This window comes from Lissotriton helveticus, chromosome 7, assembly GCF_964261635.1.
Source record: "Lissotriton helveticus chromosome 7, aLisHel1.1, whole genome shotgun sequence".
Lineage (NCBI taxonomy): Eukaryota > Metazoa > Chordata > Amphibia > Caudata > Salamandridae > Lissotriton > Lissotriton helveticus.
In genome coordinates this window covers 765,824,334-765,839,105 of record NC_136068.1, presented here as the reverse complement: position 1 = coordinate 765,839,105, position 14,772 = coordinate 765,824,334, and the positions used below count along the sequence as shown (strand labels likewise).

The window sequence follows — 14,772 nt, the reverse complement described above, 5'->3', positions numbered from 1 at the left end:
CTTAACATCCTGTGAATCTGTGCAAATCACTAAATCTACCCATTCCTAACAAAATTAATGTGTCGCCTGTAACACAACTGGTGCTCATGTAAAGTGTTAAACTCCACAAAAAAAAGTGGTTAGGGCAGTTGTCCTGGTCAGGCAAATCCTTGTCCCACCCTTCTTCATATAATGTGGTTGGGGTTACTGCCCATTCACTGCTGGCCACATCTGGGGAATTCTTACTAGGCTGCCGTACTCAGGAGTTCCCCTTTGACTCCTTAGAAATTAGTAAAAAGGGTCTATGGTGATGCAACAAGTCCCCAGGGGCCCCCAAAGGCCCAGTTGCAGTATTTCCTGCTTTAGCAGAATGGAGGCATTCAGTGGCGCAGCAAGTGCCCTCTCCGTGGGAGCTCACAAGTCCTTATCCTATTTGGTGTAGTAGGGAGGCTCGCTATACACCCAGCAGATGCAAACTCTCTCCTTTGTGCAGGCCTGCCAGTTCGTTGCAGCAATCGGAGCTGCTCCCGCTCAGTAAACACAAGGTAAGTCATTCTTTCCCTCTTAGGGAGGTGTGGGTGGATGTCTAATTCGATCCGCCAGCTCCTAACTAGAGCCCAGAGAGGGTGAGAAATTCTCAGCATCTCAGTCAGGTGCAGGTCTCGGTGTGCGGGCTTAACTCGCCAGTCAAAGCCGCAATCTTTCAGTTCAGGCAACTACTCAAACTCTTCACCATAGTGCTACTGGCAGCCCACCCAGGCATATGGGAAAGTCACAGTACTCACAGCCTTGTGCAGGCTCTTCCGGTACAATCACCCTCATCACAGCAGCCCCTCTTGGCATACAGGGTCACAGACAAAGAGGCAGGCACGTCCTCAAAGCTCCTGGCCCAATACTTACAACCATGGCCCCTTTTGGCATAAGAGGTCACAAACGAAGCGGTGCAGGCCTAGGACGGCACTCCTTACACAGCTCAGATCATGTCAGCCTCTCCTGGGATAAGGGGGTCGCCGGACCGTTGCTGTGCACGGGCAACGACCCGATCAGTATGCAGCAGTTTCCCTCACACCTTGTTCAGGGAGTCCTCTCAGCCGGGCTCCCTTACTGGACCTTGTTCGCTCCAACGCCCTCCACTTCCTCACAGGTTACACTGTTTTTGACAAGCAGGCAGATGCTGGTGTTCCAGGGCAGGTGACCTTGGGTCCCCTGGGTGATGTCTCTTCAACCAGCAAGGAGACTAGCAGGCCTTCAGACCAGTGGTCACAGACAGAAGTTTTGCAGAGCTTCTCCTCCTCATACAACCCATCTGGGTGCTTAGCAGATGACAAAAAAATCTTGAGTTTCAACATCCCCTTCTTATAGTTCTTTTCAGGCACCAAATGTGATTTAGGGTCTACATTGTATGTTGGGATTATGCTCCCTCTGAAGTGTCCAGTTCTCATTTTCTTCTTTCCCCTCAAAAGGATGCCTGTAGCAGCAGGCAAAACTGAAGCTCATTGTCAGATGACACAGTTCATGGGAGTGACCAGAGTTCACACCTGGATGTCAGTCACAGAGACATGGGCACTAAAAGGTTAATACTGGGCTCTCAGTCCCACTCTTTTTGATTTCCATATCAGCCTCATCTTCTTTCTTGAGGTGTCCAGGCCCCTTCCTTGTGATCTATCACTGAATAAAACCTTTTGAAGAGTCCATTCCTCCAGTACGTGTCCCACCCGGCTCACAGGAATGCAACTTTACACAATTCTGTCGGGGGTGGGGGTGGGGGGGGGGGGGGGGGGAAGAGTTATTCCTCAACTCCTCATGCATGTCTTCACCAGGCAGTCATGGCCCTCCCAAAATGGAACCCAGGGTCCTCTATGTAATCATCACTGCAGGCACACTTGCACTTAGTGTACATTCAGAGCACACTTACTCTCTAGAACTATTACCTCAATGCATTGCGACACTACAGAAACACACACACACACACATTCAAGCACACACATTCAGTCTGCGCACACTGTTCAATACTCTAGCTTTCCTGTTTTGTACCAGGGTGTGCTATTTGAAAACATACACACTGCCAGCACACACACACACACACACGTGCGCTACACAACACTTCACCCTCCATATATTGTACTTCACGCTCAAACACCTACACCCACCACATGCTTTTCATTGCGTATGCATTGCACAGCACTACATCTCTCATGTAATGTTTCCTCTAGGTGTACATGCACTACACATGTATACTGCACCGTATTTCTCGATCACTGTACTGTACCCTTCCCAGGCACACATACATCCAGCACCAAGTGATTACTCCAGTGGTGCGCAGCACTCCTTATATACATGATGACAGCCAAGGGTGAGTTAAGCATACTGTAGCAGAACTTTTAAAAGGTGAGTGAGCCTGTAGGCCTCACTACAGTAACACAGGATAAAGAGACCCTGTTCACTACTACTGCTCACTACACTGTATGCTGCTACAAGCACGCTCATGCTGCTTAACACTTGGTGAAGGCATTCGCCTTCCCCCACTATGAGGGGAGTGCTTTGGGCACCCCTATAGGTCAAACAAGACTGCAATCCGTGTGACAGGCCTATGTCATGGCAATCATTCATAAGCCTGGTCTACCTATGGATCCCTAATACTAATGAGTTTTTTTGTCAGACAACAGTACAGTTGGGCACTCAGGGCAGGAGTACAGGTCTTTAGCCATGCATAGGACTTTTATGTCCCAACAACTAATAGAGTAGAAGACATGGTAATATACTCACAATCACGTGACAGTGAAAAGTGCCATGTCTTAAAAAAAAAAAATAACTGACTACACCACAAAAGTGCAAAAACCAAGAGAAACCTACATCGAAGTCAACAACAACTGCAGCAACTGAACGTTTTTTGAGACTGCAGCGGAGATGTGAGAATGGTTGGAAGCGATGGGACACTTGATATCCGGGAACCTCAAAAGGAAACTGCTATGAGCGTTGGAGGACGCAGAGATCGAAGCATAGAAGACAGCGGAGTCAGAGGGTGAGAATTGTAGCCAAAATTCAAAGTCACCAGACCTGGTCTGCAGGCAACAGATGAGAAGCACTGGAAGCGAACAAGGACACTACTGCTGGGGAGGCCTAGAGAACAAGCAGAATGAGATGAGGCTACCGGTGGTAGACCCCATGACTTCGGACATGATTGTCTGAGGAGGTAATGGAGACCCAGTGTGACTACAATCCACCCTATCACTCACCTACTGCTGAGCCACATGGACATGCTGAGACAGTAGTTAAGAAAAGAAGGAAGGGGGGGGCAGATGCCTTGATCATTGGAGATGTGGTACACTCACTGCATACGGATATAGAGAAGGGGGGTTGTTGTTGGAAGCTAACACTAATAGACTGTGACTACGGAGGTCGAGACAATGGTGGATAGGCAAGGAATGTCATCCAAGGTAGGGGAGATGGGCTGCCATGGGCCTGAGAGGAGTGACCCTATGGGTTATCTCATAGAACGTAAATGGCACACCTAGCGTGGTAAAAAGTGTGGGTTCTTACTTGAGGTAGATATACACTGGTGGAACACACACTATTCTTGGCGGGCTCCAGGGGCGTTAAGCTCCTAGTCTGTAAAACATTCCCCCTCAAAATCACAAGGAGAGGGGAACCGGCTGATGGCTGCCAGACAGCAGCAACTGGTACCGGGAATAGGATACCCCTAACAATCTGTGGAGGGTAAAACAACCAGAGGAGCTGCAATACTCTTACACAACTAACACCATGAGGTCACTCTTCCGTCTAGATTTCCTCCTGGTCCCACACCACCAAGTGGGCTGGTTAAGAGATACCCAATATCTGCCAAGAGGCATCTCGGACAACTCCCCGATAATCACAAACTATCAGACACACCTGGGTTGCTTGAGGGCGAGCAAGAGACCCGACCCGTGGGAGATTACAGACTGGCTGAGGCTCCAAATGTTACTTTGAGGAGAGCACTGGTTCAGTGGAATCTGGGGTGGTACTATGGACGGGCAGTAATCCAAGGTTCCTTGGTAGCCCATACTGTAGGGAAAAAGAAGAAGAGTGCGAAAGTGCACCGAACTAGAGATGCAATTATTGTTCTGGGAGGCTTAGTTTATTGCATTGCCAAATCCAGAACTGGTGAACAGAATCAAAAACACTCAGGAAGACTATACAACGCTGCCCCAGCAAGAAGCCAGAGACAGGTTTAGGGCAAAACAGGGGCAAGCATACAAACTTGGAGACAAGGTTGGGATACTGCTGGCCTACTTGGTGAGAGGGAAAATGGCAGAAACAGATACCTAATATATGGGGTGGGATTGTTCCAGGGTGGAGATCCCAGGAGTCATAGCCTGGGTGTTTGCGAACTACGTCCGGGAACTATACCAATCGCACTTACCTAGAGACGAGGGGTGACTCAATAACTTTATCCAAGATCTTCCAACCCCCCAACTGGGGAGGTGAGGTCCAGAAAACACTGGAGCCAGAGATATTGAACTGTAAAATTATGGATGCTTTGGCACAATTAAAAACCAGAAATGCTCCGGGCCCTAATGGGCTGCATCCTGTATTTTTCAAATATCTCCGAACACACATAGTGCCCCCTGACCCCCTCCTCTGTGCAATGTTTCGGAAGGGACGATGGGAGGAGGTGCTGCAAGGAGACCTACGCCAACCATTGATTGTACTCATACACAAGGAGGATAAACCACCAGAGGTCTATGCATCCTATCGTCCCCTCTTGCTGCTGAACATAGAAGCAAAAGTATTGGCACGGGTCCTCGCTAACCACATGCAGCACTTGGTGGATTTCTTGGTAGAGCTCATAGGGAGCCGGGACACAATCTCGGTTGCCTGTTAACACTGGTGGAGGAGAAACGCAGTAATAATTAGCCCGGCAAGGAGATTCCGTTATTTGAAAGCCCCTGAAGAAAGGGCCACGATGACCCAAAATGCATTGGGCAGGACTCTGGGACTTATCTATGCTTAAACAGAACATTGTGAATCATGGATGATTAATCAAAATATTGAATTATAACAAGTTTACACAAATGTCATCAGTCAATAAAGAAATTGGTGTAACTATAATTGCTTACATGATTGAACTTTGAAAACAATGAAGAGCCTATTGTTAAGATTTGATAAGAAAACATAAGTTTTTTCCAGCTAAGTGCGACCGGTAGCCAGGGAGCGGCTTTACACCTCTGACAAACTCAACATTCTCGGAATTACCACTGTGGGGGCGGGTGGGATGTCTGGAGGGGGGAGGGAGGAAATAGCCTCCTCCGAACTGAAGGCTGCATACAAACAGATGGAGTCAGTACCTTTTATACCTGCAGATGTAGTATATACTACGAAAAACAAGGACCTCCGGAAGACCTGGCGGTGGAATCATCCCTTGAATTTAGGTTTATAGCCTCCCCCCATACAGGTACACAGTCTTTGTCACTTCATTGCTCACCCACAGCCTTCCCAAGCTTGATTCTCTTAGGAACAGGTGGGTGTTGGACCTGGGCAGACTGGAGGATGACGCATGGAGCGAGGCCTACAGTTACCAAGGGAAGTGGTGATTAGGGCAGGCTTCCCTCTAGTCCAGCTCAAAATGCTACACAGTCCCTACCACACAAGGACGGCATTGCACAAAATGGGGCACAGTGACTCAGATTGCTGCCTAACGGGCTGTGGCCAAACGGGTTCCTTGCTACACATTATCTGGGGGTGCCCTACTCTACAGAGATACTGGGAGAGGTTGGGGACTGGACGGTCAGAAGTAACAAGAGAAAAAGGTGCAGATCACACCCCGTTTAGTAACCCAAGGCATCTGAAGAGACCAGCCTCTGGAGAAGCACACACAGCTTTTCTGCCTTCACTGTTCCGAGACCTAACATAGCCAGATGCTGGGGAAGCACCTCTGTTCCAATGATGCAGGAATGGGTATCTAATATAGACTGCTGTATGTTTTATGACAAGAAAGACATACTATGGGCAGCTGAACAGTAGAGATGCAGTCTATTTTAATGTATGTAAACCTCTCATTTCAGACACTCACCTGAACTCATTCAGGCCATCAACAATTTTGTTATACACCAAACTCCGCTGACTGGAATCTGCTGATCTGCGACTTATTTTCATGGCCTGAAAAAGTAAACATTGGGAAAGTCAACGTTTGCAGAAAAGCTTGCAATGTATGTGTCTAAATAATAGCGTCTATTTCATCATGCAAATAAGTTTACATAAAATCGTTAGGCAACTAACAATTCTATGAAGGAAGCTATCAAGCCCTGTAATCACAAAAGAAGCACAGAATTACTTATTTAACTGATCATTGTGGAAAGAACTGGTACAAACCCATGGAAGAAAACTGTACTATTAAAAACAAATACAATGCATTTCTAGAAGACATTTTCCCTTCAACAAAAACACAGAAATTATACACAGGGATTGGCTAAATGTTTCATGAACAAATAGACCTCTGTTGCTACTTAAAAATTCAACTGTATCAAATATGCCTTAAAGCACACGTTACTTTTCTTCGGTAACCATATATCTGTAAGAAACATTAGTTAGTTAGATTCTTTACTTTAGAATATCCCCAGGCGTCAGGCTAGATCCGGAAAGATTTTTTGTCAGCAGTACCCCTGCGTGTCGGTAAGCTTCGTCTGCGGCCCCGCGTCCGTCGTCGGAGTTGTGATCGCCGGGATAACATCGGAGTACTTAGGCGCCGCCCTCGCGCGCGGACGTCAGTTCTGTACATAGCTTTCCACGCCAGGAATGCAGAGCCATGCAAGTAAACCGACACTGGTGCCATGAAACTAGGTCCCTGAAAGGGATGACCTTAACCCTAGATATTGGTTCGCAGAACGGGGAGGATGGGTGGGGCTATAAGGAATCTAACTAAGGAAAATGCTACTTACCAGTATGCATCTGTTCTTGGCATGTAGAGCAGCAGAGTTACACACTGTGCATAGATGGCCACCTAGTGTTGGGCCCGGATGTTTGCAGTTTATTTTTGTTGTAGAAAAGTCTTTGGAAGTCACGGGACTCCTTTGGATCATACTGCGCATGGGCATCAGCTCCATCCCCAGATTGTTTTTCTCCATTAGGGAAGTGATGGAGCTGTAAAAGTAGTAGTGATGTCCATGTTATTTGTATCTAATTAAGATAATACTGGAACAGATAAAGGCAGCCGGGGAGGTGGGTGGGCGTGTGCAACTCTGCAGCTCTACATGCCAAGAACAGATGCATACTGGTAAGTAGCATTTTCCGTTCGAGGCATATGAGCTGTAGATTACACACTGTGCATAGATTGTATAGCAGTACCCACCTTTAGCGGCGACTACCCATATCTGTTGCAGTGGTTTGCAACAGAGTTTTTAGTACAGCCTGGCCCACAGTGGCTTGTTGTTAAGTTTGCACATCTACACAATAGTATTTTGTATATGTGTGCGGTGTAGACCATGTAGCTGCTTTGCATATATCATCTAGGGGAATGTTCCCTAAGAATGCCATTGAAGCCCCTATTTTCCTTGTAGAATGGGCTTTTGGAGGAATAATTAACGTATGTTTGGCTTTCTGGTAACATATTTGTATGCATTTAACAATCCACCTAGCTATCCCTGATTTTGATATGGGGTTGCCTTTATGTGGTGGCGAAAAAGACAAAAAAAGTTGTTTAGTTTTACGAAAAGTTTGTGTCCTTTCGATGTAGTACAGTAATGCTCTTTTGCCATCTAAGGTGTGTAGAGTTCTTTCTGCGACTGTTGGTGGCTGCGAGAAAAATACTGGCAGCTCAACAGATTGATTTAGATGGAATGGTGAAATGACTTTTGGAAGGAATTTAGGATTAGTACATAGAACCACTTTGTTATGATGCATTTGCGGAAAGGGTTCTTGAATGGTAAATGCTTGTAGTTCATTAACTCTTCTGAGAGAAGTAATAGCTACTAGGAAAGCTACTTTCCAAGTTAGGAATTGCAATTCACATTTATGTAACGGTTCAAAGGGCGGTCCCATTAACCATGTGAGAACAATGTTTAAGTTCCACACTGGTGAAGGTGGCGTTCTGGGAGGGATTAATATTTTGAGTCCTTCCATGAAAGCTTTAACAGCAGGTACTCTAAAAAGAGATAGATGTTGTCTATTTTGTAAATATAATGCAATGGCAGCAAGGTATAGTCTGATAGACGTGTAGGCTAAATTACACTTTTGAAAGTGTAATAGGTATCCTATGATGTGTTGAATAGACACATCTAAAGGATTTATGTGGTTGTTGCGACAGTATATCACAAACCGTTTCCACTTAGCAGCATAACATGCTCTAGTAGTGGGACGTCTAGCTTCTTTAATAACGTTCATACATTCTGGAGGAAGGTTGAGGTAACTAGACTCAATGACTTCAGGAGCCAGGTCGCTAGGTTGAGCTGAGCTGGGTCCGGGTGTCTGATCTCTCCATGGTTCTGTGTTAATAGGCGTGGAGATAGGCTTAGTTTCTGGTGTGGTACCACAGATAGTTGCAGCAGCGTGGTGTACCACAGTTGTCTGGCCCAAGTTGGAGCAACTAGAATGAGTGTTAGCGAATGTTGCTGTAGCTTGCGTACCACTAACGGAAGTAGTGGGAGAGGAGGAAAAGCATACGCAGATTGTCCTGACCAGTTCATCCACATCGCATTGCCTTTGGACAGCGGGTGTGGATATCTGGCGGCGAAGTTTGGGTATTTTGCGTTTTCGTGGGTGGCGAAGAGGTCTATCTGAGGTATTCACCACATTTGAAAGAACGGTTGAAGAACTTGCGGATGAAGTTCCCACTCGTGGATCTGCTGTGTCTTGTCGACTTAGCAGATCTGCCATGGTGTTTTGTACTCCTGGAACGTGTTGGGCTAAGAGGAAGATCTTTAGTGGTATAGCCCATCTCCATATCTGCTGTGCTAAGAGAGCAGCAGAGAGTGTGTTCCCCCTTGTTTGTTTATGTAGTACATGGCTGTCATATTGTCTTCGTGGACTAAGACAGCTTTGCCTGATACCAAGTGGTTGATGTGGAGTAACTTTTGTTGCGGTGTCCACCTGCCTTGCATGGTGTGATGCAGTAGGTGAACTCTCCAGCCGGAGAGCGATGCGTCCACCGTCATGATTATTTGAGGAACTGGCTCTAGAAACGGTCGGCCCTTTGAAAGGTTTTTGGTGCTCCACCATTGCAGAGAGCGATGAGTCAGACTGTCTACCAACACTAGGTCTGTTAATTGATCACGAGCCTGGTTCCATTGGCGTGCTAGGCACTCTTGAAGTGGACGCATTTGCAGTCTTGCATGAGGTACAATAAATATGCAAGATGCCATCATTCCTATGAGCTGCATGAACACTCGAGCTGGAAGCGAGTGTTGTAGTTTGAATCTTGTTAGGAGTGTTTGTACACTTGTTATCCTTGCTGGAGAGGGATAGGCTAGTGTTAGTTGGGTGTTTATTGTAGCACCAAGATATTGTTGTATGTGTGAAGGTTGCAGATGTGACTTGGTGTGATTTACTGTGAATCCCAAGTCGTGGAGCAGTTGAACCGTAGCGTGAGTGTGTTGTACACACTGGTTGTATGAGCTGGCTTTTATGAGCCAGTCGTCTAGGTATGGGAAGACGTGAATATGCTGTCTTCTTAAGTGTGCTGTTACCACTGCTAGGCATTTGGTAAACACCCTTGGTGCTGTTGTGACTCCGTATGGGAGCACTTTTAACTGGTAGTGCTGCCCGTCCGGCACAAATCTGAGATATTTTCTATGCGCTGTGTGGATAGGAATGTGGAAGTAGGCGTCCTTGAGATCTAGAGTGACAAGGAACTCTTTTTGTAACAGGAGCGGAAGGACTTGTTGGAGTGTGACCATATGAAAATGATCAGACTGTATGAAAAGAGGTCTGAGGTCTAGGATAGGTCTTAGAGATCCGTCCTTCTTTGGGATTAAGACATATAGGGAGTATACTCCTTTGTTTTGCTGATGCATTGAGACTATTTCTATTGCATTTTTGTGCAAGTCTGAGCAGTGACAAATGTTCCTGTGACATTGGACGTTGCCTGGGTGGTATGTTTGGGGGGTGGATGTTAGTTCTAGACAGTAACCTGACTGAATTATTTGAAGCACCCACCTGTCTGATGTGATGTTTTCCCAGGCTGGTAAGTGTTGTTGTAGTCTTCCCCCGACAGGAGTGGAATGGGGCGGGGGAGGGGGAAGGGAGTCATTGGGCAGGGGTAGAAGCAGTGCGGGAGTTGTTGTTTTTACCTCTGCCCTTATTGTTGTTTCCTCTGTAAACACCCCTTTGATAGCCCCTACTATAGGTGGATTGTGTGGGGGCTTTGTACGAGGTACAAGGTGTGTCTGAAGAGTATCCCCTGGTGGCACCTCTGTTAGATGATCGGCGAAAGGAACGTCTGGGAGCCTGCAACTGCAGGGCTCCCATAGATTTGGCTGTATCTGTATCCTTTTTCATCTTTTCAAGGGATACATCTACATTGGGTCCGAATTTGTGTTGCTCATCGAAGGGTTGGTTACATATAGCACTTTGGACTTCAGGTTTGAACCCTGATATGCGTAGCCAGGCATGTCTACGCAACAAAACACTGGTGTTAACTGCTCTGGAGGCAGTGTCTGCTGCATCAAGTGCACAAAGAATAGAGGTGTTTGTAATATTATTCCCTTCTTGGATAAGCTCATTTGCTCTATCTTTGTACTTATCAGGGAGGTGCTGCATTAACAATTCGTCATAATGTGCCCTGTCATATCTTGCCAATAATGCTTGTGTATTGGCAATACGCCACATGTTTGCTGCTTGAGACGCAGTTCTTTTCCCCCGATGCGTCAAGGAGCTCAGACTCTTTATCTGGTGGGGGGGGGCTTCACCTGAGGTTTGTGAATTTGTTCTTTTGCGTGCATTGGAAACCACAAGCGAGTCTAGTGGTACTGGGCCTTTAATATATGCTGGGTCTGAAGAGGCAGCTTTATATTTCTTCTCTATTCATGGGTTTATGACCCGAGTTCTAACTGGGTCTTTGAAGACTTCAGGAGCATGCTTAATCACTCCTTTAACACCATCAGTGCTGCAGCAATTGCCCCTCTGTGCTGCTTCTGATTTATTCCCATTGTTCATGACGAGCTCAGCTCGTCATGAGCACACGAGCAGTGTACTGCATGACGAGCTGAGCTCGTCATGAGCATGGAAGGGGTTAAGCATGGGTAAAATGGATGAGGATCTCTGTGCATTGTCAAAGGTATCCATTAGGAAGTCTCCATCTATAGGATCTGTATGCATGTCCACCCCATGATACTGCGCAGCCCTGTATACTAATTGATTGAAGCCCATAGTGTCTTCTGGTGGGGAAGGCCTAGAGGGGTACATGTCGTTCTGAGGGACATTTGGGATGTCTGGGGTGTTATAATCATCCCACGGGTCAGGTGAGCCTGGAGGAATAGATGGATCATCTGCATTACCCCCTATATCACCAGAGCTATCATCCCTGTTGTCATTATCTGGTATAATAGAGGATGTAGGGGAATGTTGTGGTAGGGACACAGGTGGTGATGGCATAGGTGGAGGAGAAGGGGAAGGAACTCTTGGAGGATAGGTAGCCATGTCCTTTTTTGGATGAGGAGCCGGTGCAAGTGTATCCAGTGGTTGTTTTTTTTTAACTTCGAGTTAATCGACCAGTGATTGGATCTTTAACCAGAGTCTTTTGTGCAGGGTCTGGGTGAAAGAAGTCCTCTGCAGGAGGCCGATCTTTTGGTGTGGAGGGAGGTTTCGGCACCTAAGTAGCTTCTTTTGGGTTTTTGGCAAAGCAGGAGTCTTTTTCGGCTCCGATGTTTTTTTGGCTCCGATGATTTTCTCGGTTCGGGTGCATTTTTCGGCTCAGATGTTTTTTTCGGTTCCGGTGGTCTTTTTGAATCCGAAGCGTGTTTGCTTGGTTCCGACCTGTGTTAAGGTGCCGAGGGACTAGCGGTATGCTTCGGCGCGGATTGTTTCGATGCCGGCGTGGTAGGTGATGTTGTCTTTTTCGGTGCCGGTAGGTGTGCGCCGGCACCGTGGGGAGGCCGACTCGAGACCAAATCGCCGGACGGCTTAGTTAGCTTCTTAGCTGGGCCCGAAGGTGGGGCAGTATAAGCAGTGTCCCAGTGTGCACCCGAGCCCTTCTTTGGATGTGTCGAGGAAGGGTCGGGGTCGACGGTCTTACTTACGACCTGCTGTGCTGGAGTGATGTCCTCGACTTCGGAATCTTCTGCCTCGGAGCTGCTGTCGACGCAATGTTGTTGTGGGACGTCAACGCCCTCTGCGAAGATGTTGTCTGGAATCGGAGCTGAAGATCGAGCCATTGTTCTCCTAGCTCTTAGGTCTCGGATCGTCTTCTTGGAGCGGAAGGAGGCACAAGCGGAACAGTCTCTGGGCTCGTGCTCCGGGGAGAGGCAAAGGTTACACACCGCATGAAGGTCGGTGTGGGGAAACTTCGACCCACATTGAGGACACTTTTTAAATGGCGTCCTTTCCATGAGCTCGAGTCGAGGCCTAGTTAGGCCCGAAGGCCGTCGACGACGACCGGAATCGAAATCTTCGATGTTGAAGATTGGAGTAGCGTCGACTGGAAACGTGTTCAAAACTAAATTCTGGAAGCTGATGAGGATTGCACGTCGAAGGAAATCGGTTCCAACACAGAGCGCTGGAAACACATCCGAGCCAGGTGGCGGAAAAAAACAATCTGGGGATGGAGCCGATGCCCATGCGCAGTATGATCCAAAGGAGGAGTCACCTGTCCCGTGACTTCCAAAGACTTTTCTACAACAAAAACAAACTGCAAACATCCGGGCCCAACACTAGGTGGCCATCTATGCACAGTGTGTAATCTGCAGTTCATATGCCTTGAACCAAATGTTTCTTACAGATATATCGTTACCGAAGGTAAGTAACTTGTGCATCTGAAAGAAACACGTAAGTTAGATTTCTTACCTTAGAATAGATACCCCAGCAATACCAACCCCGGTGGTGGGTCTGCGAACCAAGATCACACCAGGAAGTCCTGGAGAAAGGAACAGCCAAAGAAGACGTCCCTCCGGATTTGGCTGTCCAGGCAGTAATGCTTGTCAAACGTGTGCAGCGAGGCCCACGTAGGTGCCTGACAAATGTCCTGCAGCGGGACTCCCCGTCCCAAGGCAGTAGTAGCCGCTGTGTCCAAAGTGGAATGGGCCCGCTGCCCCAGAGGAGGATCCTTCTTAGCCAAGGAATAACAGTCCTTAATGCACAAAATGACCCACCGAGAGATGGTTCGCTTGTGCACTGCTCGCCCCTTCTTAGCGCCCACGTTGCCAACTTAAGAGCTGGTCGTCCACCCGGAACTGTTTTGTGCGATCCAGCTAAAAGGAGAGCACACGTTTTGGGTCCAGACGGTGGAGCCTCTCTTCCTCTTTCGAGGGATGCGGAGGCGGAAAGAAGGTGGGTAAGGTAATGGACTGCTCGATGTGAAAGGCAGTAACCACCGTAGGAAGAAAAGACGGGCGAGTCCTCAGAACAACTTGTCCGGGTGGACAGAGAGGAAAGGAGGTTTAGAAGAAAGAGCCTGGAGCTCACTCTCTCTTCTGGCAGAGGTGATGGCAACCAGAAAAGCAGTCTTGAGAGTCAGAAGACGAAGAGGACAGTTATGAAGTGGCTCAAAGGGAGCACACATCAGATAAGTTAACACCAGATTCAAGTCCCACTAAGGCATTACAAAGGGAACAGGAGGAAACATGTGAGTAATGCCTTTCAAGAATCTATTTACAACAGGGACTTGAAAAGAGAAGGCTGATCAGGAAGCCTCAAGAAGGCTGAAACATCTGAAAGATATCCCTTGATGGTGCCCAGAGCAGAACCCTGCTGGGCCAGGGAAAGAAGAAAGCGGAGAACCTCAGAAAAAGGGGCGGAAAGGGGATCCTGCCGCCGCAAACTCCATGCATGGAGGTGAAGGCTGGACAGGTTCTGGTGGAGGACCGTCCCCTGCTACTGCGACACAAGGTCCTCCTGAAGAGGCTGGGATCGATTGACAGACTGAGTAGCTCGGGATACCAGTATCTTCCTGCCCAATCCGAAGCCACAAGGATGACTTGCTGAGCGCTGAATCAGTTAAAATATTCTACTAAGGGTGCACTTTGTTTTTCTTTGTAGAATGCTGAAATCAACAATTCCATTTATGCGCAAATGAGAGATTAAATCAAGGTAGGCAATCCCTTCTCAAATTCTCCAAGCGAGTGTTTAACATAACGTGCACACCGCTAAGCGCCTGAATATTAATCTTTCCCATATCTCAGAACCCAAACTGATGGTCACGCCGCTTTTAATGGACCATGCCAGCACTCGGCACTACTGAAAGTAAAAGGTATGCTTCCACTTCCCCAACTTGTTTTAGCTAGTGAATATATTGTACCAATTTCGTAATGATAAAAATTAAAAACATCCCTTAAATTCTTTCAGGCTTCTCTGCTTGGCCACGTTATTTCATTTAAACGGACCCCCAAAAGACCCGATCTGAAATTCAACACTGAGCAGCCTTGGCATGTAGCGCACACCGACATTACAGCTACTGTATGATAAAAAGGAGCCCACACACTAGATTAAGCAAAACATTGCTTTTGTATCCCACAGATACAAGATACATACAGCCCTGATGACAGACCAGTGACTCCAGTCTGGTCTAGAAACGCGTCGGCAGTATTGGTTGGGAGATATAAAGTATTACTGTTGCACTAAAGCTAGGACCGGCTGGTCCAGCACTAAAATATACAAGATATTAAATCA

At 47.3% G+C, this 14,772-nt stretch overlaps 1 protein-coding gene across 6 annotated transcripts in view; it reads right to left on the bottom strand.

Moving 5' to 3' along the window:
• The window catches only part of FNIP1 (folliculin interacting protein 1), a 333,439-nt gene that overhangs the window by 107,413 nt on the left and 211,254 nt on the right, over positions 1 to 14,772 (bottom strand). For all 6 annotated transcript variants that reach the window (XM_078653129.1, XM_078653133.1, XM_078653134.1 and 3 more), the window contains one exon: positions 6,032 to 6,117. In XM_078653129.1, coding sequence (XP_078509255.1) covers positions 6,032 to 6,117 — 86 coding nt within the window. The remainder of the gene's footprint in view (positions 1 to 6,031; positions 6,118 to 14,772) is intronic.